The sequence below is a fragment of the Ursus americanus genome, chromosome 32 (genome assembly GCF_024610735.1).
Source record: "Ursus americanus isolate L20-20 chromosome 32, mUrsAme1.1.p, whole genome shotgun sequence".
NCBI lineage: Eukaryota > Metazoa > Chordata > Mammalia > Carnivora > Ursidae > Ursus > Ursus americanus.
Window position 1 is genome coordinate 2,363,022 of NC_142158.1, and position 27,675 is coordinate 2,390,696.

Consider the following 27,675-nt stretch of genomic DNA (forward strand, 5'->3'; position numbering starts at 1 on the left):
GCACTGGGCAGATGTCTAATCAGCTGGGTACGTACCGAAGCACCACATGTGTTACAGAACCAGAACCAAACGCAAAATTGAGAAGCAAATAATCGGTTCCTTTTCTCTACAGTCATTCTACAAAGGGTAAATCTGGAAATAGTCTTTGAAAAAATATAAATCAGTCAAAGCAAAAGGAGCAGTCCAGATTGCACAAACATCCTAAGAAATGGGTTAGGTAGGAATTTATAGCACACAGGCGACAGAGATCGAAGCTTCACTTAGAGGAGAACTTCTTAAGTTAAGAGCGGGGAGGGTCTTGAATGTTGACATAAGGAGTTGGGTATTAATCTAAGAGACAGAGTCAAGTTGTGGCCCTTTGATGTATTTTTCTCTACATCTATATATGCACACACATAATATCATTATTATACATAAGTATGTGCATTATAATAATATCTACCACAACACGTCAAGATTCCTCAACTTTGATACTGATAACATTCTGTGCTGGAAAATTATTTGATGCTGGAGGCAGTCCTGTTGGCAGCATCCCTGGCCTTTTAGCCCACTAGATGGTTCCTCTCTCATTGTGTCTCCAGACATCGCCAAATGTTCCCCGATGGGGAAAAATAACCCATGAGTGAGAACCACTGCTACAGATCCTTCATTCATGAGCGAGCAATGCTGGGGGAGCAGGAGAAGCCTCAGCCCTAACCTGAATAAACAGACAGAAGGGCCAGAGGCCGGCAACTCCTTAGGTCTGCTTTGTTCTGCTAAAGATCCAAGACGTTTGCAGTGAGCTTTGGGGAATGAGAATCTCTCCAAGCAGGATGCTGTGTGCTCCTTCTGAGGAGCAGTGGAAGTCCACTAATTAAAGTAGAAGGTTCATGTCATATACTTTTATATTGTCAATATTCAGTGAACTCAGTAATACTTCCTCGTCAACTTTACAACTTCAGTAAAGCACATGAATCACAGGCAACTTCACCCAGGGAGTAGACGGAGTCTTTGAGGGGGAGAGATTGCTCTATATGGTGTCAACAGATTTACCCGAAATAAAGCTTACATGTGTAAAGCAAAGGTGGTCCCTTCATTGTAAATAGCAATAGTCTTCCCCGCTCAGCACTCGGCCACTTCATAGTGCCAGATATTAACTAAGGGTTTACTCCTGTCCAGAATGTTCACAAGCTTATTAAGAGTGTCTTTCAGTAGAATATTTTCTCCTTCAGATACAAATGTCCCATCTCAGTTTCAAGTTCCCGCACCCCACTATTTCTTTCCTTAGAATTGTGTGCACTGGTTTGGTGGTGAAATGTTTGGGTTATGCTCCTCTTGGCACTGTTAGTATGCGGAGCGTACCCATTGCAGACGGAGCTTTCCCTGTGATCTGATGACCTCCATGCAGGTGCATATCTGGCATCCCCTGGTGTGGGGTCAGCTTTTCCCAATATAATATTTCTGATAGCGGGCCTGCTTTTCCTCAAATCTGTATGCACACGATAAACTAATATCAGCCTTTCTATGACTAGCATATAAAAGTAAATTGGATTTAAATGAATTAATAAACAATAAAATTTAAAAAATAATAGCATATGTAATAGCGTATTTATATATACCATATTTAATAGCATAATTTAGATATTTAGATACAAATATCTAAAATATATCTAGTAAAATATGGGTTATATTTCCACATACAAAAATCATATAAGGCACTATTGAGATAGAGAAGACATAAATAACTGAAGGGTATAATACGCATTGTCAGATTCAATACCTAAAGATGTCTATTATATTCAAATGGATCTACAGGAAAACAATATTATCCAAAATTACATCAGCCTTCCCTTTGGGGGGCAGAAATTTACAAAATGGTTCCAAAATGTATATGGAAACACAAAAAGGCAAATGAAAACAGGCCAGTCTTGAATAGGAACAAGGGGTCGAGGCTTACCACAAAGTTACAGTAAACAAGACAGTGGGGTCTTGCAAACTAGGCAGATGAAGAGAGTGGGAACCTCCAAAGCACCACACATATAGGGACACTTGATATAAATGGCAAAGGTGATTTTGTATAGCAAAGGGGGGAAAGATAGTCTTTTCGACAATGGTGTTTGACAATTTGAATACCAAAATGAATATATTTATCATTAGATCAATGATAGATCAATAAATAGATATTCCGATTCATTTTCCTCCCACTATAAATAAGTATTAGTTCCAGGTGAATTATAGATCTACATGTAAGAGGTAGAATAATACAGCCTCCGCGGGTTAATAAAGGGCACTATCTGTGATTTCTAGAGAGATTTTTTCAACTGGCCTGTCTTCCATTTTCGCTGCCCCTTCCCCAGCTCCACGCCCTCCTTCCGCAGGCACCAGAAAGGAAGCACACCAGAAGTCACTCAACTGATCCCATCAAAGTACCCACATAGACAACCGACCAACCGCAAAGGGGAGAATCCAGTTTACCGTAGTGAGAGTCCGAAAGTAGGGAAGGGAGGGAGTCGCGAAGTCAACCTTTTTGGCAAATGGGCTTAAATTGGATGTATTTCTTCCCTCTTCTCCTTACTAAAATGGCAGGTCGACGAGGGTGGGACTCGAACCCACGCGTGCAGAGCACAATGGATTAGCAGTCCATCGCCTTAACCACTCGGCCACCTCGTCATGACACGCCGGAACTTCTAAGTACCTTATTTCAGAGTTTACACTCGAGAACTCCTGGCTGTCTCGAATGCAAGGACATTTAGGGGACGGACGGAGACGTCCGGGGGACACGGAGCTGGCCGGCTCCCACACGAATGGGCCAAGGACTGGACTGGAAAACTCGCGAAGGGGAAAAGGCGGGCTCAGCGCTCCCAGGAGTCAGGACAGGGGTCCAGCGGCGATAGCGGCGCCTGGCGGGAGGTCGGGTTCCCTGGCTCAGGCGGCCGGGCCCCCAGGGGCGCATGCGCGCGGGCGGTGGGCGTGGCCGGGCGGCGCGGGAACCTGTGCGCGCTCAGCACCTGCGCTCCGAGGGCGCCCCCGAGCCTGCCGCGGGCAGGAGCTCCCAGAGCCGGTCCCCCCAGGAGCCGCCCGCGGGGGACCTGGCGAGTCCGGACTGCGAATTCGTGGTAACGTGGACAGTCTGGGAGATGGGACGACGGGTCTACTCCGTGTCCTTACCGCCTCGCCGCTGCGGGGGAAACTGCGCCCAGAAGAAGCCTTAACTCGCGGGGCTCCTCTCCCGCGCCTCCGCCTCAGAGGAACCGTGAGTGCCCCCCCCCCCATTCTTCTGTGCCTCTTGGGTGATCTTCTTGGGGCAGGTTGCCCAACTTCCATTCGGTTTTCCAAGGGATGTGGTGCTAAAAATGTTAAAAGACAGCGCCGGTGAGAAGATTATTTCGGGAAAGGGTGAAAAAAAGCTATCTCAACTGCTTTCTTTAGATTTTTCATTTGTTTCACGGAATGAATAAAATGCACATAAATAAACACGGCTAGGGCTGAATTCTGACTAATCACAATGAATCATAAATGCCTGGGGAAAGCAGCTCATGTTAAAGGTGAGTCTTGCAGAGCAAGTTTTCTAGAGGTGGCCAAGAGAGGGGGTGTCCCACGCTGAGGAGGGGGCCTGAGCAAAGGCAGGGAGGCTCGCAGGATCTAGACAAGTGTGGAGCAGTCACTGTGCTGGAGCGCTGAAGCATGTGCGTGACTGATCGGGGAGCATCCGTAAAGGAAGGGGGTCATGATTTTTTTCCTGAAGCCCAAGCAAATCGGTCATAGGGTGAACAACAGGGAACATGGGAGAAGTCCTGCAGGAAAGGATCAACGAACCATTCTCTCTTCTTACTTGAAAAAACGCTTCTCTTTTAGTGTTTGCTGCATTGACCTGCGTAGATCTTCATGCTCAGCTTCATCCACTTCCTTCTGCCTGGTTTTCCACACTTGTCCAATTCCTGATTTTGTATCAAGAAGGATCTATTTCCCCTCTTTCCAACAAGACTTTTCCCTCATGGAGTGCTCTTGCCCTTCCTCATTTGAACCTGGATAGATTTGTTTATCCATACCTTGGTTCTCCGCTTAAAGCTTACTTTTTTAATTAACACTTTTTGATCAAAGTTAACCATACATGTTTTAAAAACTTAAGTACTTAAAAAATATGTGTACATGAAAAAGTGGTCTTCTTCCTCTTATCTTATTCTCCCTTGAGAGAGGCAAAGATTTTCAGCCATTTGGCTTTTTGTTTGTGTTGTTTAGTTTTTACCAGCAGCCTATTTGTGCTAGGGCAGAGATGGTTAGTCATCCATCAATATTTGCTCCTTTCTTCCAAGAAACGGACATTTAGTAGGGCTCATAGGCACCCATGAGAAGCCTGCGATGCACACCTTTCTTTGATGGCTAAGCATGGCCATGTGGCCAGCTTCTAAACTAGTGCATTCGAGAGTAACTGTTGGTGAAACTTGCAGGTCATGCCCAGAAGGGGAAAGAAATACCATTTACTTCTCTCATCCTACTGTGTCTGCTTGCTGGAAAAGGAAACACCATAGGAATGAAGGAGCCATGAAATACAAAGGAACACCATAGGAAGGAGGGAGCCATGAGGTAGAATACTGGAACCAACACCATGGAGCCCAAGTGTCCCCCTGGGATTGACTATACCTTGAGACAATTATGTGAGAGATGAGTAACGTCTGCTTCCTTTAAACTACAGTAGGTTGGGGTCTTTGTTACAAAGACAAACTTACATTCTAACTAATACACATGCTTTTATTTCTACTTACTGATTTTTTAAAGTTTAGTATTTTCTTTTGATTATCCATTACACAAAAAGGAGTCCCCTCTCTTTCATGAACATTGGAATTTTTTTTTCCCCAAGTTACCACAAATAACCATATGTTTTGCCAAAAAAAAAGGGAAAGAAATCGATGATTTCTATAGTTGCTCTCCAGTTTTCATCATGATGTCTTCACCATCATGCTCTGCATTTTCCCCCCTTCCCCTGGTGGTAGATATCCCATATCTAAGTCTTTTTCTATCTTAATTTGCCTACTCCTTTTGGTGGGGCACATTGTAGAGTAGCTTCCTGAAAAAGAGTTCATTGGAAATCAGATTTTTGAATATTTGGGCATTAGAGAATATCTTTTATGTTCCTCTAACATTTGATTCAATGTTGGTTGGGTATGGAATGCTAGGTTGGGAGTATTTTCTTTCAGGATTTTGAAAGTTCTCCATTGTCTTCTATCTTCCAGTATTGCTTTTTTAGAATTAAGAAGTCATTCTAATTAATGATACTTCATTTGTAATTAGTTTTTCTCTAAGGATAATTTCTCTGTCCCCAGTGTTCCTAAATGTCTGAAAAGTATGCCATCATGTGTTTGTATTTTCATTCATTGTTCTGAGAGCTCTATTACTTCATCAAATTTGGAAAATCATATATTTCAGTTCGGAAAACTAGTTTGACTTTTTTGTTATTGATTTTCTCACTTATGTGTTGTCTATTTGCTTTCTTTTTTTCCTGAAATTTCTTTCACATCAGATTTTAAATCTCCAGGATGTTTGCTCTACTTTTTTATTTCTTTCTTCCCCACCCCCACTTTTTTTTTTATTTGTACTGTGCTTATTTTTTTTAATAGACTTTTTTTTAAAAGGCAGTTCTAGGTTTACAGAAAGTTTGATAGGAAAGTACAAAATTCCGGGGCGTCTGGGTGGCTTAGTTGTTTAGCGTCTGCCTTCGGCCCAGGGCATGATCCCAGGTTTCTGGGATGGAGCCCCACATCAGGCTCCCTGCTCTGCTGAGAGCCTGCTTCTTCCTCTCCCACTCCCCCTGCTTGTGTTCCCTCTCTCGCTGGCTGTCTCCCTCTTCAAATAAATAAATAAAATCTTAAAAAAAAAAAAAAGGAAAGTACAAAGTTCCCACATACCCTCTTCCCTCTCCTACAGCTTCTCCTATTATTTACATCTTACGTTATTGTGGTACATTTCTTATAACTGATGAACCAATGTAACTAAAATCCAGTTTACATTAAGGCTCACGCTTTGTGTTGCACACTCTATGGGTTTTGACAGATGTACAATGACATGTGCCTGTCATTACTGTATCACACAGAATAATTTCACTGCCCTGTGCTCCACTTCTTTATTCCTACATCCCTCTCTATCCTTTTCAGAGTGGCTTCTTTCATGTAACAATATGCTTTTTATGTCTTTTTGTGGCTTGATAGCTCATTTCTTTTTCTTACTAAGTAATAGTCCATAGTATGGATGTACCACAGTTTGTTTATCCACTCACTTATTTCTTTTTTAAGATTTTATTTATTTATTTTAGAGAGAGAGCACAGACAGGGGGAGGGGTGTAGGGAGAGGGAGAGATTCCCAAGCAGACTCCACACTGAGCACAGAGCCTGACGTGGGGCTCAATCCCAGGATCCTGAGATCATGACCTGAGCCAAAACCAAGAGTTGGACACTTAACTGACTGAGCCGCCCAGGCACCCCATCCATTCATTTATTGAAGGACATTTTGGTTGCTTCCAAGTTTTCACAGTTATGAATAAGCTGCTACACGCATCTGTGTGAGGTTTTTGTGTAGTCATGTTTCAGCTCACTTGGGTATCTACTAGGCAGCATGACTGCTGGAGTTTCCCTTTATATTTTTACTCAATATTCTGGAAGATGTCCTTCGCATTTATTCCAGTTACTCCATTAAGTTTTTCATTTCTACTCTCACAATTTGTTTTTTTTAAAAAAGATTTTATTTATTTATTCGACAGAGATAGAGACAGCCAGTGAGAGAGGGAACACAAGCAGGGGGAGTGGGAGAGGAAGAAGCAGGCTCATAGCGGAGGAGCCTGATGTGGGGCTCGATCCCATAACGCCAGGATCACGCCCTGAGCCGAAGGCAGACGCTTAACCGCTGTGCCACCCAGGCGCCCCCACAATGTCAGTTTTAAGAGGCTTTTATAATTGAGCTACTGTTTTGTACAGTACTCTTTGTATTAGCTTTCCTGAGAAGTTTCCTTCTCTCTGCATAATTATTTTCCTCTATTTCTTTGTAGTCCACCTTTATCTCTTTCATATTAGACATTTACTTTAGATGTCTAGTGATCTTTGGTTGCTGGTTATAGTTACAATTTAGCCCTAGAAATAACTGGAAACTGAGACTATGAGTCCAGTTTGTTGACTGTGGACTTCACTGTGATCTGCCTGTGCCATTTATGACCAGACAGTATCTTAGCTCATCCTTCTTGGGATAATAAAATGTCTCGAAGGATTATTCAATTTCTGGCTTCGATGGTGTAAAACTGACTTCCTGCCTCCTAAGAAAATTCTTGAAGGACAAAGTTTGAAGGAAGTTCCTTTTGAATTTCAAACTTAATGAATGACACCATGTACGCAAATTATAAGATTATATTACAAATAAATTATAAATTCATATTTCATGTATAAAAAGAGGCAATATATTATACACCACTTCTGAATAAGGACTTGCATCTTACAATGCTAATTAGGTCTCCAAAATTGATCAAAACAAGGGAAGGTAAAAAAGACCACACTCTTTCAGAATACTAAGATGAGCTGGGCCAGTTGAGCCTTGCAAGAAATTGCAGTGGTGGTGGTGGCGGCGGCGGCGGCGTGTCCATTCAGTGTAGGGCACAAAACAGCAGTTATTATTCTAAGGAAATAAGTTGGCTGGCATGAGCAAAGTAGTTGGATTAATACCTTCCTCTCCATCTTTTTTTTTTTCTCTTTTAAATTTGTGTTCATTAATTTACCTGAGCGTTTTCAACAATTCCTAAGTGAGAGCATTTCCTGGGGCAGCGGAGAAAGTACTGGCGAGTTTCGGGCACGGGGTGGGGATTGCTCCTTCTGGTTTTTCTCTCGGGTGTTCAAACCCCAGCGGGCAGTACTCCCTGGTTCTCCACGCTTTTATGGGAAGTCTGTCCTTCCCTCCTCGGACGCATGAAAATGGTGAATATTTAGTTAGTTGTGATACTGAATTCCGCAGAAACGAAACCTTTTTTATTCCTTGGCCCCCCCCCTGCTCCGTGTCATGGGGCACGGGCTGACACGCTGCAACCGCTGAATATTCATTCGCCGACGGGCACATGAATGAGCGCCAACCCGGGCGGGGCAGGAACAGAGAGAGGCGGGGTGACCCCGCAGCACTGGACCGCAGCCCGAGCGGGCAGGCCGGCGGGAGCAGCAGCGGCTGCGAGGCCGGGAACGCCAGCGCGCGGCGCTGGAACAGCGGAAATTCCGCTTCCGGACCAGGCGACCGGAGGCGAGATCCGGGCTGCCGCCGACCTTCGCTCCTCCCCGCGGCAGGTGTGCGCACGCGCGTGCGCGCCCGCCGGCCACGCCCCCGGGCCTTCCTCCCTGCGGACCAGGAGGGATGCGCTGGACAACTGGCGCGGGTCCGCGCTCTAGGTGCCTCGGCATCCGGGAGATCCCGGCGTGCGTTCCCGCCTCCTCAGAGGACAGTGCTTTTGTGCATAGGGTGAAAGGCAGGTCTTTTTGGCAAGAATATTTGGGAAAATACTTTTTTCCCCCCACCTTGAGTCTCTAAATCCAGTTGGTTGAAAAGGAAGCGGGCTCGTCCGGGATTTGAACCCGGGACCTCTCGCACCCGAAGCGAGAATCATACCCCTAGACCAACGAGCCGCCTACGTGCAAGACCTGTCCATATTTTAATATAAGAAGACATAGAATCAAATTCTCCATTTTATTTTGCTTACAAATAATTTGTTCCCTGAGAAGGTGTACTTCCCCACCAATCACATAAATGAAACCGTTGAAGAGCTGTTTGTGCGCAGGTGTTGATGGTTTAAACCACCATGGTGTCACTTGGTCGTAGGAAAGACAGGTCACCTGCAGGAAATGTTGACATTTTCTTTTTCCTTTGTTCTACTTTGCTAAACTAGTCTATGTAATTGAACCCATTTTCATTTAGCTTTTAATTAAATTCGGTTAGAAAAATTCGGGTTCTGGAGTTTTCCTCTTCTCGCTATCATGCTTTTTGAAAGCTGGATTTTGCTATCACTGAGAGGCTTGGAGACCATTTGCTCTAACAAGGAGTCTTTGCAGCTCACAGAAGTTCCACGGAATGAAAACTCCTAATCTCGGCAAACTCCGCTGATTCGATTCCATAACATTCATTTTTCAGAGGCGTATTAGGTGAGCTTATTAACTTACCAGAACTTCTGGTTAAAATCATAGTTTCACCATGGGTCATTAGCCGATATCTATAAACCCCATTTTAAATCCAGGTAAATATGTATGCATTGAACTAACACACATTTCAATTTTGCTATACTGAATTCAGTACCTTCAAAATTAAAAACAATTCACCTCATTACATTCATTCTTTCAATTCTGTAATTATTTATAGAATGCCTGTTCGTTTTTATTTTTTATCCAAAATGAAATTCTTTTACAGAGATGAATAAAAATAATGATTTTCTTGAATATGTGAGAAGAGAAGTCAATCCTTTGTAAGAGAGTGGATTTAAACTAGCACTCACTTTACATTTTGACTTGGATTTACTGGGCGGATTAAAATAATTCTGACTTTACTAGGCATTCCTCTTTCCATCTCCTATTCACTTAATGTTGGAATAGTGTGATTCTTGTTAACATCCAACTGTTTGCTTTGTACCTTGACAGTTTAAAAGATCTTGACTGATTTCTCTGAAATATTTGCCTTTGAGTAATAATAATTTCTCACTGCCCTCAAATTCCATTCCAGATGCCACGGTTCAGACACAGCATTCCACTTTCATGAAAACATGTTCTCCTCTTCAAGAAATAGCATTTTGTATTCATTTACAGCTGGGTCCCCGACATAGGACTATAATAAGACTTTAAATCAAAGTTTAGATACTTCATTGTAGAAAATAATTGTTCAACCTGAACCCCCAAATTTCCCAAAGAATCAATTCCTTGATACTCACAAGAGCACTTCCCTTCATCTTGAAATCAACTGAATAGATTAGTTTACTAATTTCTGAACTCAATGCAATGGCCTTGGGGTCACACCCTCCACAGAGCGACCTACATTCTAGACATCAAACTTGTGTTCTTTCTTCATTTCCATAGTGTGATATACTTTCCCCTTTCTCAATCTAATTTCCCTGAGAATAATAAATATTTCATTTAGTTTTATATCAGTGAGAACTCAGACTCCAAACAAAGGTCCTTATTTAAAGATTGCTAAAAGGAGCATCATTTTACACAGTAGATGACCCACATGTAATTTATATTCCAGTCATTTTACTAGGCCTTGTAGATCGTATGTAATAAGATGCTTAGTTATGTTGACAAACATGATTATATATTCGTACTTAAACTCACGTTCCTTGGTAAACAGAAGGCACACCATGAAGATATAGTTACAGAAGACAAGTTAGGACAATGGATATAAAATATCCTAACAATGAAAACAAGTCTTATTCACCAAGTTTCTATTTAATAATTACTCAGCGTCAGATTTACGTTAGGCCCTGGGTTACCAAAGGCAAATAAGAGTTTCAGTCCTTAGAGAGACTCACTCTAACTGACTATCTGGGTAGTTATAACTGCCACTTTTCTAAATGTTCTCAGCTGAGATTTTATTCCATGTTCTCTCATCTCTCTCACCAAAAAGTTTCCTTGTATAGCTTTAACTATTCCTTTGGGACTCCTGATGGTGGTAAAGTTTGGGTTCAGCTCTCATCTGTTGTAATGGTAGGCCGATACAATCTTTATACCTGTCACTTAATACCATTACCTTTGGAAATATTACTGAACCACTAGGTTTATTATCATTTATAGGTAGGAAAAAGAAGCAATCGTAGCACCAAGTAAATAGAGGGAACTTTTCTCTCTTCACACTTTCAGAATCAAAAAGATGAGCCACAATCTTCTTGGCTATTTAATCAATGTAACTGTATTTAAATGACAACTAATATACATTTGGGGGCCTTCTGATGACTTCTTAACTTAGTAACTCATGTTACTAAATTTTTCATCCTTCCCATCTGTTATATGAGAACCACTCCCACGTGAGTTCTATCTGTAGACTAATCTGTGACTCACTTAAGATAAAGTTTACGTTAGTTCAGAACTCTAGTTTCGATCCGTATTTTTATCCAAAGAATATATTTGAAATCTATTCCAAATTTCATAATCTACTCTGTGGTATGACAAATGATTTGAGTGACATTCATATTAATTTTCTATAGTTGACTTTCCCAGAGGTAATTGCCCGACAGTTTCTTTGGTAAGTCCCGTAAAAATTTGCTTTCTCATAAGTGACACAGAGTGGAGACTGCAGTCAGTTCCCCTCAACCCCAACTACAAAATCCAGCATTTCTTGGCTGCCTCCATAAAAGGAAAAAGCTAAAACTCTATGCCCTTGAGTAGCCTATGTTGCAGGAATACGGAGGGAGGATGCTGACTGAAGGAGGGTTCTTGACTGTTAGGACTGGCAAAGACAAGACCAAGCCAGTCCGCCCCAAGACAGACGACAGCGCCAACTTTTCACCCAAGTTCTCCCTCATTATAATACTAAAAAAATCACACCCAAGGGTGGAGCTGTAACATGCTAATTAGACATGTGACACATGAGGAAGTGAGACATTTAAGTGTGCAGGAGCCAGGCACCCCCGTCCTCCGTATTCCCACCAAGTCCTCTTTTAAAGTCTCCCCAACTCCCCAGAGAGCCAGCCTGATGACTCTTCTGTGCGGCCTCCCTCGAGCTCCAGCAGAAGCCCCCACAAAACCTTGCCTGAAGCTGCCCTTCTGCCTCCTTTCAATTTCTATTGTTTAAGAGCCCCAGGGCCCAGTCAGTTGACACAAGTCAGCGTTTTCACCCAGTGGGTTTTTTTCAATATGCAGATTGTACCTAACACCAGATTGTATGCCAAGCACGGATCATTATTACTACACCTGGTTTACGACTTTGAAATCTCTATATTCTGCTATAACTAAGCACGGAGTCCTTCAAAGATTTGACACTTCAGTGCAAGCAGCTGTCTCCAAATTCTCTACAGAATGGCGTCCCAGCTTGCTGAGTCTCTCACAGGATTTCTCTGAATAAGGCAATGCTGGCAGAAGAAAGCTTCATGTGTCTCTCCCTGGTATATGTCCTTTGCTCTAGAAGCTTTGGGCTTTTCAGTAGAATTGAGAGAGAGGAATTTGAAATGGCAGCTCCTTTGAAAGATGGTTCATCAACCCAATTAATTTTCTTATCAAGTTCTTTTTAATCGATGTTTTTCTGAAAACTTTTCTTTAGTCAAAGACAAGACCCAGGAGATAGCTGGTGTTTCCGTCAACTCTAACTTCTTTATCTTCATCAGTTTTCCTGTCTTGTATCTCGTGAGGCTGCCATCTGATTTGATCATCTCACACTTTATTTCTATTCGTCTGATCCAGTTCTTCCCAGAAACCACTAACAGGCCAGTTTTGGAGGGAACAGCGGGACACCGATTCACCCCATGGCCTGATGCACCCATGGACTGCTCAGAGCCACAACAGTGCACCGACCTCATTTTCTCCTGTGGTCACAGGTCATGATTGTTCTTTGGTTTGCATTTCTTTCTAGAGTGAACTGAAACATACCTTTGATTCTGGGCGCTCTGGAATTACCCAAAGCCTAGGAGGGGGAGGGCATAGGATGCGGAATTCATGGCTGTTCTGGATAGCCCGGAGATCAGGCAATGCCCACCCCCAGATTCCAAGATTACACCCAGGCAAGGACGGAGGCCACCTCCAGATCTGGGGCCATCAGCTGCCAGATGCCCAAGGACAAGAGCCCTGATTCTTTACATGTTTTCTCTCCACTTACTTGTTTTCCATCCCTCTGGTACTCATTTGTTGTTAGGGTTTGTTAAGTCATCTTTGTTTCTACCTGGTGATACTATGTGATGCCTGCTAAGATTGTTCCTTAACTTAATGCTCTAGTTGACTAATTTGATCTTGGGTATAGTGCCCATTGTCTCGTCTGATAGTCTATTGAGTTTTCAAAAAATTCATTCATTGCTTATGCATATGTGGTGTCTCTGACGGGTTCTTCTTCGTAACTCTTTATTCCAGCATCAGGTTTCCATCTCCTTCGTGACTATAAGAATTTGTATTAGCTTTATTTTAAATCCTTATTCTAATGTCATCCATAAATTCTTTCACCTCTAGTGTAGATTTCTTCATTATTGTCATTTTAAAATAGAGCTTGCACCCTGCAGATGTCTCCTGCCCAGCCTCTAGACCCATGATTCTCCCTTTCTTGATAACATGTGTTTCTATGTGAACATGTGTAATAGGAGCAAAACCCCCTCCCTGATCGTGCAGATCCCTATGATGCGAGGTGAGAATGGCCATGCCACGTGGCAGACCCTTCTGGTTTACCACGTCGGCCAGACTGCAGCTCATTTGCCCCCGCTCCACAAGGAAGCCGTTCACCTCTGCCAAGGAATTTTCCTGTGCCGTCTGCTACAACACCGTGGTTTCTCTGAAGTATGTCCCTGTCTTTCCTGGGATGTATGTGAGGAGATGTGGGCTGGATTGAGAGCAGGGAGTTACTCTCCTCCGAGGTTACTTTGTCTGCCTTTTAAACATAGGGTTAAGTCCTAGCCTGAGTGATAGTAGGTACCATATTACAAATTACAACTCTGAAATTGTTTCCACCACTGAACATTCTATGAATTCTTTGGGACAGGTAGTGGCTACAACAGCATAAAACTCCAAGGAAGCGGTTTTCTTTCTATCCCTCCTCTCACTCTGTATTTCTTGATTTTTATTTTGGTTATTCTTCAAGAAATACAGCCAATCTCCTCTTGTCTCCCGCCTGCTGTGTTATCACATAGCTTCCAAAAGTGACTGATAAAGGTGAGAGGTAACAATGGAAAAATCCAAACCTCCCAAATGCATATCTTAAGGAATATCTTTAGAATTTAAATACTTTGCAATAATGAATTGAGTCTTCCCATTAATGAATCTGGTGTCACAAAGCTGTCTTTTCTCTGAATTACAAGTCCGAGCCTCTTTATTCACACTGATTTCAACTGTTCAAAATTTCGTGTGCATGTTGCTCTCTGGCACATAGATTTACCTTAATCATCCCCGGGATGGCTGGGAATCAAGGGGCAGTGCTAGTCACTGCTAATACTTTGCTCAGTTCACTGGTGCGGTCAGGTGTGCAGAACTCATGCATGTTTCGGGGAAACAATAGTTTGTCTGGAAACAAACGAGAGTTTGGTGTTAGTTTGCAGCCTCCAGAGCTTCCTGAGCATAATCTGAACCTGGGCCCTCTGAGGAGAGCAGGGAGAGACTGAAGGAAGAGACAGAGGCAGCCCTCTCCAGGTTGGTAGGTGGCACTTTTAATTAGCAAGAGAATATACATACTAGGCTTGTCTTTGGTGGCCGAAGACAAGTAGACCCCTGCACCTGCCTGCCAAATCTTAGAAGTTTATATAGAGGTCCTAACTGGGTTCAGTCACATAGAGTGTCTAGATGGTGTCAAAACACCATCTCACTATCTCAAAGCTGTATCCTTGGGACAGCTTCTGAAAGCAGGGAAGGCTAACAGAACCCATATTCCAAGGACAGGGGAGGGAGTGAGGAGCACCTGTTGCCAGGGTCCAGCTCACAAGTCAGCCAGTGGCCACATCCTCTCAATGACCTGCCCAACATTTGGGAAGAATTCATTTAATTAGAGTCATAAAGGTTCGACCTTTATCTCATTGTCAGAATCAGGGTCCAGAGTTCTAATTCATAAATCATGGAATGGTCTTTATTTATTTCTGTAAAATTAACAAGCGAGTACAGGGTGCTGGGCAGAGAACCATCTGCTCTGGTACATTCCTCCTGTTATCCTTCGTAAAGGTCATGATGTCGCTATTCTCATCCCCATTTTTCAGGTAAGGACTTTCTGAGATCTAGTATATTTTACTGGCAACTCAGCTGTATTTTACCACTCAGGGTTTTGTAATAGCCTGTTATAAGTTATAATCCACTGAAGAAAAAGTAACATTAAAGAGAAGGCAGAATTTTTTTATTTTGATGGAAACACGTTTACACGATATGGAGCCTCTTCCGTCAGCAGCAGTTGTATTCAGGCATATGAATGCTCGGAAAGAATTTCCATAGTCCAGGTACTTAACGTTTTATTTTCATTGAGGTAAAACATACATGAAGAAAACTGTATATAGCTTACATATACAGCTCAACGAGTCTTTGCAAACTGTACATAGCTATAAAATGAAAACATTAGCAGTGGTAAGCCAGGAGTATCTCCCATGTCTCCGTTCCACTCACTGTCCCAGAATATTGGCTGTCCTGACTGAACAGCACAGAGTCATTTTTCCGTCTGTTGCTGAATTGCCCGTGCTCTTCTTCCCTTCCCACCGAGTTCCCATCTAACTTCTTTCAGTGGGAAAGAATATACAACCAGCCCTACTTCCTATCTCTCATGCTTCCAACACTGTCAACAAAATAAATTTTGAGATTTAGATTATTGGATTTGAAAACAATAAACTAGAGAAAGGGGAACTATAATAAGGAATATGGGCAGAATTCTGTGATGACCGCCGTAGTTCCTTTTTCTCTGGTGTGCAGACCTTGTATAATCTTCTCTCCTTGAATATGGGGAGGACCTCTGAATACAGTGGAATTTCACTATTGTGGGGAAGGAAAAATTCTTCCTCTACCTTTCAAGGTCTTCCAGCTGGTTTAAAAGTTAAATTGATGTGAGACAGATTAACAGGAGAAGAAAACACAAAGTTTTATTACATATGCCTGGAGGACCGATAATGAAATGGAGACCTAAAGAAATGACCAAGGCGGGTGGTTTTTATTCTTTTTAGAAAAAGAAACAATACATTTCTGAGGAATTGACAGGATAAAGAAAACAACATTTGGGAGCTTTACTGAGTAAGGAATTCTAAGGGGAATTTGGATTAAGATAGTGGGTTAGTAAAAACATAACAGAGTTGTTTATACAGCCTTCTTGGCTCTTAAATTTTCCACCTCTGGTGACAAGAATTTCTCTTTACTTCTTAGTACAGGGTGAGTATCTTTCATAGGAAAGATTTATTTCCTGCTTTCAGGGAGACCACAGAGGGTCTGAGGTCCATGCACTGGCTGTTTCCCTAATAGCTTCAATTCAAAATAATCAGTATGTGACTGTGGTACATTTTGGGACAACCTGCCCTTGGCCCCTACACTGCCCTGATTGGATTACATTATGTGACAATGTAGAAGGGATTTTTCAGATGTAATTAAGGTTCCTAATCAATTGGCCTTGAGTTAATAATAATAAAAAAGGAGACATTAGGCCTTGCAGATGCTGCCGTCCCTAAGCCACCTGTGGGGCCCAGCCATGGTCAACTCCACTGTGTTCTTCAACGTCACACTGGAGAGCAGGTCCTTGGACCAAGTCTCCTTCAAGCTGTTTGCAGACAAAATTGCAAAGAGAGCAGAAAACTTTTGTGCTCTAAGCCATGGGGAGAAAGGACTTGGTTATAAAGGTTTCTGCTTTCACAGGATTATTTTGGGATTTATGTGCCAGGGTGGTGACTTCACACACCACAATGGCACTGGCAATAACTCCATCTGTGGGGAGAAGTTTAAGGGAGTATCTCATCCTGATGCATATGGGTCCTGGCATCTCATCCATGGCAAATGCTGGACCTAACATGAACGGTTCCCAGTTTTTCATCTGCATTGCCAACACTGAGTGAGATGGCAAGCGTGTGGTCTTCGGCAAGGTGAGAGGGGGCAGGGATGTTGTGAAATATGGAGCACTTTGGGTCCAGGAAAAGGCAAGACCAGCAAGAAGATCACCACTGCTGACTGTGGACAAACCTAGTAAATTTGACTTGTGTTTTATCTAAACCACCGGACTATTCCTTCTATAGCTCAGGAGAGCACCCCTTCACCCCCATCTGCTCGAACGTCCTATAATCTTTGTGCTCTCGCTGCAATTCTTTTTTTTTTTTTAAGATTTTATTTATTTATTTGACAGAGAGACAGCCAGCGAGAGAGGGAACACAAGCAGGGGGAGTGGGAGAGGAAGAAGCAGGCTCCCAGCGGAGGAGCCTGATGTGGGGCTTGATCCCAGAACGCCGGGATCACGCCCTGAGCCGAAGGCAGATGCTGAACGACTGAGCCACCCAGGCGCTCCTCTCGCTGCAATTCTATGGGCTCCGTATTTTCCTTACTCTCCTGCAAGTCTAGCTGGATTGCAAAGTTAAGTTTGTGATTATGAAATAAAAACTAAACAACAACAATGACAAAGAGGATGACAGGTGATCCTGGATGGGTCTGACCTAATCAGGTAAGCACTCTGGACAAGGGTCCAAAAGAGACATATTCAGAGTAAGAGGGGCTCTCCTGCTGGCTTTGAAGAAAATAAACACCTATGATGTGAACTGCTTATGAAGAGGGTCACGTGGCGGGGGTGCCTCTAGAAACCAAGAGTCTGGGTTCTAAAACAACAAGGAACTGAAGTTTACCAACAATCAAGTGTGCCCGGAAGAGCCTCAGATGAAATTGCAGCCTTAGCTGACATTGTGAATTTACTCTGGTAAAACACGAAGCAGAAGATACAGCTAAGCCACATTCCTGACCTGCTGAAACTATGAGATAATAAATTTGTGTTATTTTAAGTCATTAAATGTGATAGTTTGTTATATAGCAATAGAACACTAATCTACCAGACTATGTGGACATGGTGTTTTCTTGACTGAAGTCATTCAAGTAGACATTTTTTTTTTCCCTTCTAGGGTAAGAATCATCAACTTGCACTGTGATGCTCTTTGTATCTCCAGTATCTACAAGAAGTGGGGAAATGAACAGTGATTTCTTGTGGTGGTTTGATCACTTTAGCCAGTTGTCAAATATTCATTTTTAAGGTATCATGGACACTTAAATATTTGTACTTGGCAATCTGGCCAAAGCAGCCCATAGCTCTCATTTAAAAATTTCTCTCACTTGGTTAAGCATCCAACTTTTGATTTCACCTCAGGTCTTGATCTCAGGGTTGTGAGTGCAAGCCCTGGGTTGGGCTCTAAACTGGGTGTGGTACATACTAAAAAAAAGAAGGAGGAAAAGGAGGAGGGTGGTAAGCATAACTGTGGTAGTTCAAAATCCTGTTTGGAGAGATGAAAATCCTGGAATAGATTTTAAAGCAAGATAGGTTTTAGAGCAAAACCATGTATATTTCAGGAAATACACCATCTGTATTTCAGGAAATACACCATCTGTATTTCAGAAAGAGTCCCGAAATAGTTTGCAGTCCAAGCTAGATATGTGTGTAAGGAAACGGATCTGAAGGGTGTAGGATCAAGCTTAAAAGAGTGTCAAGATGGATAAGGCCCAAGGTATTGAGATGGACTCACTCAACAGAGACTGTGAATTCCGTATTTTCGTTTAAGTGGCTGGGAATGGCTCGAACAGCCTGAGAGGTTGATGGACTGAAAGATGAACCCAAATGTGGCCTACACTAAATGCAGTGGAAATGTCAAGAAATCCTTAGTATACTGTAGAGGAAGTTATGAAAGCTCTGAGATTCTTGGAATTTAAAGTATTTCTTATGTAGGATCTGCTCATCCAAACCAGCAGGGCTCCACAACACGTGCCTTTCACCACAGCTGTGACCATGAACTCACGAGTGTGGCCCAGCATCGTAAGAGCTTTGTTGGAGTTCTTCCCTACAAATAAAAATTACATCAGAAGTTACTACCAGTAACTGGAATGCCTACATACAGTGGGGATAACTTGAAGCCAGAAAGACAGGTGCCAAGTGATGTCACTTAATCACCAAAAATAAGCACGCCAGCATTACCTTAATGGACATTAATCAAACAGTCTGACTCGCAGAGCTCTTTGGCATCGACTCGTTGATTATGGTTCTGTAGAACTGATGTATGTAAGAGGTCTACTAAAGTCTTACTGGGTCTGGAAAAGGAGAAAAATTCCAGGCCTGGTGAATAGAAACCTGACTTGAATCACTGAAACATCATGGATAATCGTGGATCCTTAATCATTTCCAGACTTGAGCCAGTTCCATGACCCAGAGGCCCTTGAATGTTGGGGAAGATAGATCCCCATGAAGAAACCTACCACATTGTCAAGAACGTACAGTGAGAATCTTCCCCCCAGCCAGCCCCAGAGGGACATGCAGTCATGCACTACAGGGACTGAAGTAGATAAAGGGATAGAATCAGTCTTTTCAGAGATTCATGGTCATTGGCTCCGAACTGACAATGCTTCCTGGAGACTCCAAGTCTCACTATGGATCACCTGTCAGAGGAGGAACTTAGTAGGGTTAGATGATCAATAAAGTTTCATCTCAGGTCCACGGTTTCTTCTAAGAAATCCATTGTCATTTAAGAATTGTGGGTAATATACTGTTTAACTCTGGCTGCTTTCAAGATATTTCGTTTTCAGGGTTACAAACTGGATTATAATTGATCTGGATACAAACATTTTTGAGTCTATACTGCTTAGAATTCTCTTAGCTTTTTGAATCTAGAAGTTTGTATTTCACCAAATCTGAGACATTTTCAGTTATCATCACTTCAAAACTTATGGAAGATTTCACTGGCCAAATTGATGCAGACTTCCCCTTCCTACTCTATTTTACTGGTAACAAAACTATAAATGACAGGCGAGCGATAGCTGATGGGGCTCCCCGCCATGTCAGGGTGTTCCACACTTCAGTATTCCCAGTTTTTGTTTCCTACCCCCCACTCCTGTCCATGGGTACAATTTAATCATGTGTTTCTCAATCTGAAATTACTTTCTGTAGAAGAGTCTAGATTCAATTTCAATTTCTCAACTCAATTCTAACTTTTCCAAGGGAAGCACAGAATAGCACTTCTTTGAGAACCTAAATGCCAGGCTCTCTGTGATCGTGAATTTTGTGTGTCAACTTGACTGACCTGAGGGATGCCCAGAGAGGTGGTAAAACTGAATTTGTCCATGAGGGTGTTTCTGGAAGAGATTAGCATGTGCTCAATAGACGGAGTAGGGACGCCCTCTCACCCGTCTGTTAGGGGCCCTAATGGAACAAAAAGGAAGGGTGAATTCTTTCTCTCTTCGTGAGCTAGCAAGTCCGTCTTCTCCGGCCCTCTGACCTGGGAGCTCCCGGTTCTCGGGCCCTCAGACTTGGGTACTTAAGCAAGGAGCCCCCTGGTTCTCAGGCCTTTGGACTCATAGTGAGCTATCCCACGGGCTTCCTGGTTTCCAGCTTCACACAGCAGACTGTGGGACTTCCCTGCCCCCATCACGGAGTGAGCCAATTCCTGTCATTGCAGAGAGATACATATATATAGATAGAGATATTTCCTACTGATCCCGTTTCTCTGGAGGACCCGGACTAACACACGATCCTAACCGTTTTTGGTCACCAACCACACATCTCCATGTTCATCTGGACACTTTCTATTTTTAGTGCTCAATAATCTCTTCTTCATAATTAATTTTAAAATGTCATTCTTAATTTCATTTCCGACCTCTTCCATCCCTTCCTTTTGGGTCAGTTACCAACGACTGGCTCAGGGAGTGCTTATACTGTCCTGTTCTCTATGATAGAAAAAGATGTCATAGGAAAGTTATGCAAACTAAGAAAAATCGTGTAGTCCTGGCCTTCAGGCACCCACAGTAATATCAGGAAGTTAAGCTCCTACACATATTACAATATAGCATAATAACATAAATAAGTTACTTAAAACTGTGTTGACATGGTACAACAAAACCAAAGGGAAGTTTAGTAGAGAAGTAAAAAAACCTCAAAATGATACAAGGGCAATTAAACAGACATGATACAGGCATTCTTAAAAATGGGATGGAAAATCTGTATATCAGTTCTAAGATTTTGTATCGTAAAGATGTGAACTCAGTAAAAGAGCATCAAGTGTTTTTCAAAACAGCTCGAGGACATATCTTTTTGCTGAAATGATGAATTCTACCCAAATACCTATTTAGGTTCCAATTTAAGAAAAATATAGGCCAAATTTCTTATTCAAACTACTGTAGAAACCAAATTATTGTGTAGCTCGCTGATGGGATACCAGTATGAGGCTGCAAGGACCGTGGCAGTGTCAGGGCACTAACAAATATGTCTTGAAACAAGCCACATGTTATTTGCAAAATGAATGTTTTGTTCATCTTTAACAAGATATATTCAAAGATTTTACAGTTTAGAAAATATAGAATGATGTAAAAGGAAATTCTACTTACTTGTTTCACTTACCTAGTTTCTCTGAAACCAGGTAAAACTGTTTTAAGTTTCCTTTGCATTCTTGCAAAAGAAGGAGATAAGATCGAGTTAAAATATTCCATTCCATTTTTGAATACCATTGCTCTTGAATTCCTATCTTTTATTAATTACGAACACACCTTGCTCATCATTCCATGGCAATACACGTTGAGCTCACCCATTCTTTCAGAAGCTCAGTAAAATCCCATTGTACGGCTGGATCCTTTAGGACATATTCACATGGCCAGCAAAACAGCCTGTTTGCTGGATATTTAGTTCATGATTTTTAAAAATCGCCCCAATGTATAATAGTTTTTATACTGTAATTCACATTTGAGCAATCCTCCTAAAAGTGAAACTTACAAGTCAAAGAGAATATACATTAGCATTTTGAAGGAATTTGGCAGATTCTTCTCCTTCCTGTAGGAAGCCTGGTGGTGAAAGAGGCATCTTATAAGCAGGAAAACTGGAATTGGCTTACCCTTCCCGAGGGGGGCGGGATGGACAGAAGAAGGCTCAGTCCCCTGTGTCAGCTCAGGGCTACTGGTCACCAGCTTTGCTGTGTAACATCATATTTTAATTTGTTGAAGCTACTCTTCATTTTTTTTTCTCGCTGCTATAAAATGTCTTATTTCAAACTTGCTACCCAAGGGATCAAGGAAACAGTCATTTTCTCAAGTCCTAATGAAAGTGCCAACATTCAGCCAGACGTCCATCTCTGTGAATCAGCACAAATGGGCTGACAATTGCATAACCGACCGTTGAGATGTCTACAATGATTAACATTATGAACTTATTCTCAAGTAATGACTGTAAATGTAAAGAAATGATACAATCTGCCCAATGAAAGAACAGAAAACAAAGCATCAGAAGGAGAACACTTTGAGCCGCTCGTATCTCGGGGGGGATGTGGTAGAGAACCTTGGATTTCTGCAGGTAGCGGGCATGCTTGTGGTGCTTATGGAGAATGAGTACCATGTAGACACTGGCCCAGCCCATCAGTCCCAGGAAGAGGAAATCTCGCAGGGCCATGAGAATGAGAAACATCCACTTCATTGTCTGGCTTGCTGGTAGGAAGTAACAGTACCTGCCACTTTGACCAAACTGTGAGCTGTTTAGGCTGCTGACATTTTTCATGTAATAGAGTAAGTTCATGCTGAGCAAGGAATTGAGTATCCAAAGGAAGAGGAAAAAGGAAAGGGTACGGCATGTGGATGCTGGCTTGAAGCTGGCCCGCACGGAGGCTCTGGGGCTGATGGTGGTGGCCTGGACCACAGTGAGCAAGCTGGTGGTGCAGATCGACAGGCCTCGGGCCACCCTCTCCAGGTACACAAACGTTTTACAGCCTGTATCATCTGGGAAGTTTCTCAAACCAAAAATTTCTATTGTTTTTAACGTTACTTTGGAAAAAAGTAGTATGATATTTGTGAAAGCCAAGTGGATGAGAATTAGATGTGTAGATTTCTTTTTCGTGTCCCAAAAGAAAATGCACATATAATTCACAAAAACAAAGATGTTCCCCGCAATGCCAGGTCCAATTGTAGAGAGCAGTAACGTTCCTTTAATAATCATCAGAAACATTTCTTACTTCATGGGCAGAAAGTCTTTGGCTCTAGCAAACACCTCTTGAAGAGAGCAACCGTAACGATGATACGTATCTGCAAAGAATAATGCCTATCAGAGGCCTTTTCTGGTGTATCAGGGACACTGAGCCATGGGTCACGATGAATGTAATGGAGCAGAGTTTTGTCCAAGAACTTTATACGGTCCTTCTGGGCACTCGCTATCAGTGAATCTATGTGGCCTGAAATACAGTCTTGGGGATGAGCATACGACAATCTAAATTTGCAACTAAGATTTTTTTCTGTGCTCCATACCAGCAAAACCAACCTGCTGGTTGAAATCTTTGTATATCTCACATATGTCCAACCTCAGCATGTGCTGAAATGAACCCCAAATTCCCCCAACCTGATGTCAGCCTGTGTTTTCTACTTCGTCATATGATATTACCATCAGCTACCTCCAAAAAAATCTGGGTCTTCTTCTCAACCTCTCCACCTCCCCACGCCCCACAACAGGGACTAAATAACTCCTCCCGCTCCCACGTCTTTCACAGCTCACACACTCAGCCTGTCTCATCTGTGATCGTGCCCCTTCTTGTGTTCAGCATCCACCACATACCTCAATTTGATCAGTATAACAGTTTCCTGGCTTGTCTCCTGATCGCGGTTTTGTTTTTATGTTTTTTTTTTAAAGATTTTATTTATTTATTTGACAGAGAGAGAGACAGCCAGCGAGAGAGGAAACACAGGCAGGGGGAGTGGGAGAGGAAGAAGCAGGCTCATAGTGGAAGAGCCTGATGTGGGGCTCGATCCCACAACGCCGGGATCACTCCCTGAGCCAAAGGCAGACGCTTAACCGCTGTGCCACCCAGGTGCCCCTGTTTTTATGTTTTGAGGGGGGAGGGAGTGGAGGGACAGAGGGAGAGAGACAGAATCATAAGTAGGCTCCACACCCAGCACAGAGCCCAATGTGGGGCTGCATTTCAGGACCCCGAGGTCATGACCTGAGCTGAAATCAAGAGTGAGACACTCAATCCACCGAGCCACGCAGGAGCCCCTCCTGATTCCATTTTTTAGACCTCTGATACATACACCTTACTATTTCCAGAGTTGTCTTTCAAAACCCCAAACATTTTCTGTATGTTCACTGCTTATAATTTTCAGTGAGCTTTCCTAGTTTCTGAGATCAAGTTAAGCTGTATAGATTCCAACTTTTAAAGGCTCCTCAGCCAAAGACTTCCAGGAACAAACCTGTGGGCTGCACAAACTCTGATCTACTGCTTGCAGCAGTCTGGGCAGGGCCGAGGGGACCCTGGAGTACTGCCTGCAGGCGTTTTTATAGGAGGTCTGAGTCCCACTGAGGAATCAGAAGGGACCCTATGTAAAGCCTGGATCAGTTTTGGATGTTTGATGCCTCCCAAGGGGGTTAGCAAAGCTAATAACGAGGAATTGGGTGCCGTCAGGAGTCAAGGGCAGTTTATAAATGAGGCATCCCCCAAATTTGGGGGCATATAGTAAAGTGAGTTGGGGCGTCCTCGGTAAGAAACGAGTGGTCACTCAAACACAGGTTCCTTATGCCATTTCAGAGCTGCTGAATAACGTGGGGAGAAATCACCCAGGCAAGTGGGTCAGTGTGACCTGTGTCTGTTCTCTCAACCTGGTTGATACTAGTGATTTGATCTTTATGCATCCAAGCTGATTGTCACACTTTCAACCTGAATAAGAATGGACTCTTTCACTACTAACCTTTTGAATCTCATTTCTCATGTAGACGTTTTATAAAAATACTGACAGTTTCCCCCCAACCAAAGAAACCAGGATATCTAACCACCATTTGTATAGGTTCCATATACTTGGAAAACTCACCACAAGCTCTGCCCCGTGCCATGTCCTACCCGCCATTAAGGCCTGGCCTCAGATGCATCCTTGCCTTGAGGGCGTCTGTCAGCATGACCTGCGTGAACCCAGGCTCGTATCCGGGTTTTGAACCAGGTGGCCTCAGGACTTGGGGAACACTGATTATGGCCATTGCCCTCCACTTCTTCCCCCATCAAATGCGGAGACTAATGTCTCTTTCTTTCTAACTGAATAATAGGAACAATGTCAGAGGAGGGAGGGACGATACTCTCCCAGATTATTCTTTTGGAAATAGTCACGTAAACTGTTTTAAAAGCCACGCTTCACACTCAGGTCCTTGGGTGAAGCCCATTCTGGATCTAACACCCACAGGCTGAGCCAAGCCAGGGTGCCCCTCTCAGCTTGTTTCCTCCACTAAAAAATGAGATGGGTGCTTCCTGTGAGGGAAGACTATGGTAAAGTTACAGTGGACGACCTCGGGGCATTCACAACCTGGCAATTCTGAAGTAGGAATTTGCCAACAGCCTCTGTAGCTTTAATCCTCATGGCTTTTAATAGACGCCCCCATCCAGCTGGCATGTGGGGGAGAGGAGTTGACTTACACTCATGGTGTGATTGTTAATATTAGGATCTGGAGGCTTAAGGGCTGCTGCAGGAGGAAAACCTTCCAATTACACACATGCACTTGGGGGCTTTATAACACACTGGGGAAGACAAAGCTGGCTCATATGCAAAACACAGGACTGCACCAAAGGAGGGCTACAAATGTTATCACTGCTAGGATGCTGACACAGGCATAATGGAGGGGCCACGGAGCTGAAGGAAACAAAGCTGCTCCTGGGAACAGGAAGCACTCTGACCCTTCTTGATTTCCGGATACAGAAAGCAGGCCCCTTCTGTGAGCGCCCACCCCAGAGCTCTCCCAGGGGACCACATCCTAAAGTCAGGACACAGTGCTCACACGTTTGTGGAGGCACATTTGCTGGAACTGGTCCCCATCATCTTTCTGGCCCTGGCCACATACCTTTGCAAGATCAGGAGTCCAGGGCTCAGGCTCACAGACTCTCTCACGACCTGCCTTCCTTAGAGAGAGAAGCAAGATGCTTGCTTTGTAGGGGAAGGTTCTCAGGCACAGGGAGTGAGACAAGAATGGGTCAGGTGTGCTCGCCTGCCACCTGCCGTTTGGCCAAGCTCCTTGTTGCCCCTTCTGGCAGGTGAACCACCCCCCAAGCCATATTTGTACCCTCTGGATTGGAGGAGCTCTTGGCTAACATCGCCTGGAACCAAGACTTCACTTTTCAAAGTTGTCAGCGTGTCAGGGGGGAGAAAAGCCTCAGCACAATCTCAGTCCCTGAAGTATAGCTTTCCCTGTCTCTCCACAATTACAACAAGTGTTTGGCTCAGAGATGTTCTCCGTCTTAATTAGGTTTAATTATATTAATAGGAAGGATGTCCGGTGGGAAAACGAACAACCAGTGAGGTTTCTGGATCCAGCCTTTCCCATTTTCTGGCCTCTCCTCACCTGCCCTGAGTTCCAAAGCTGTGAATCAGAATGGGAACCAGCTCCCAGGCACATCGAAGTCCCCTCCCTTTCTGGAGGTTTTCCTTACACAGAGGGATATAAAAAGTTTTGGCTGGAGATTCTGTTTTCTGAGCACATCATAACCGTGGATCTAGAGGGACAAGAATCAGCATGCTCCTCCTGTGCACATGGGGTTTTAGTGGGGAAATGATTTTCCTCCTACCCTCTGAGTTCCAAGCTGGGATCTCTGTAATAAAAGACAGACAGATGAGAGAATAACAAGCAAGCATTTATTATCTCATGTACCTCATGTACACATGCAGATACCCAGAGAAAAATGAGTAACTCTCTGAGGTGGGTTGCAACTTGGGCTAAACAGCAATGTAATAAGGAAGGGGATGGGAGATGATAATTTTCCAGAAGTCGGGGAAGACAGGATCCTCACAGACACACAAAGCACAACACAGTCTTAGCAGATTAAATAGAAGGTGATCTCATCAGATGCATTGCAGTGCAATTCATAACACAAAAGAATAAAAGATTTTAAAGCAACCAGAAAAAAGATTTCTGAGGAAAGGATGTGCAAATTGACATAGATTTCTCAGAAGCAAAATGTAAAAGTCCGAAGTGATAAGATGTATTTTGAAACTGTTGGGGAAAAAGCTGCTGTCAACCCAGAGGGTTATACAAAGTAAATTTATCTTTCAAGAATGAGGATAAAATAAATATCTTATGAGGTGAATTAAAACAGAGCAATATTGCCACTAACAAAGCTTTACTAAGGAATCTTCAAGTTCACACTTGAGGAATTACCACACACACAAAAAAAACAAAAAACTAGGAGAGTTAAACTGTAAGTGAAAAAAAAAAGAAATTGGTAAATAGATAAACATAAGCAAATATTCCCAGTCTAAGAGGATAGTGATGCTGACAAATGATATCTCCTTTGTTGATTGAAAAGGTAGGAATTAAAATACTGGCTCCCGGGGCGCCTGGGTGGCTCAGTCGTTAAGCGTCTGCCTTTGGCTCAGGGCGTGATCCCAGTGTCCTGGGATCAAGCCCCTCATCGGGCTCCCTCCTCTACTGGGAGCCTGCTTCTTCCTCTCCCACTCCCCCTGCTTGTGTTCCCTCTCTCACTGGCTGTCTCTCTCTCTATTGAATAAATAAATAAAATCTTTTTAAAAAATAAAGTAAAATTAAATACTGGCTCCAAAGAGTTTAACAGGCAGAAGCAATTAGATGTAAAGTGTGTTAAAGTGTTGTAGTGCTTGGAGCAGGTTATGAAGTAGAGTAACTTCAGGCTCTTTAAAGTCAACCATACATGATGAAATTTTCCGTAATAAGCACACAAAGAACTGAAGAAATGTATACCACACGGCTGAGTAGAGGAGAAAAACAGTACAATAAAGGGTGGAATCAGAAAAACTGATTCCAAAACTGATTTAAAAATGTAATAAAAAAAGACAATGAAGAAGAAACGATAAACACAAATATGGGAAAATAAAACCAAAGAGATGTTGAATACAAATCAAGTCTATC

The 27,675-nt window shown here is 43.0% G+C and overlaps 1 protein-coding gene, 2 non-coding genes and 1 pseudogene across 3 annotated transcripts; 1 reads left to right on the forward strand and 3 right to left on the reverse strand.

Moving 5' to 3' along the window:
• Positions 1 to 2,567: 2,567 nt before the first annotated feature.
• Positions 2,568 to 2,649, reverse strand: TRNAS-GCU (transfer RNA serine (anticodon GCU)). Its single transcript has one exon. It is a non-coding gene; the product is annotated as a tRNA-Ser (tRNA).
• A 5,900-nt stretch (positions 2,650 to 8,549) lies between these two features.
• TRNAP-CGG (transfer RNA proline (anticodon CGG)) lies at positions 8,550 to 8,621 on the reverse strand. Its single transcript has one exon. It is a non-coding gene; the product is annotated as a tRNA-Pro (tRNA).
• A 7,690-nt stretch (positions 8,622 to 16,311) lies between these two features.
• LOC123794148 (peptidyl-prolyl cis-trans isomerase A pseudogene) lies at positions 16,312 to 16,800 on the forward strand (annotated as a pseudogene).
• A 5,076-nt stretch (positions 16,801 to 21,876) lies between these two features.
• On the reverse strand, positions 21,877 to 22,776 carry LOC123794149 (putative vomeronasal receptor-like protein 4). Its single transcript, XM_045800360.2, has one exon. The coding sequence runs from the start codon at positions 22,774 to 22,776 to the stop codon at positions 21,877 to 21,879; it is 900 nt and encodes a 299-aa protein (XP_045656316.2).
• Positions 22,777 to 27,675: the final 4,899 nt, after the last annotated feature.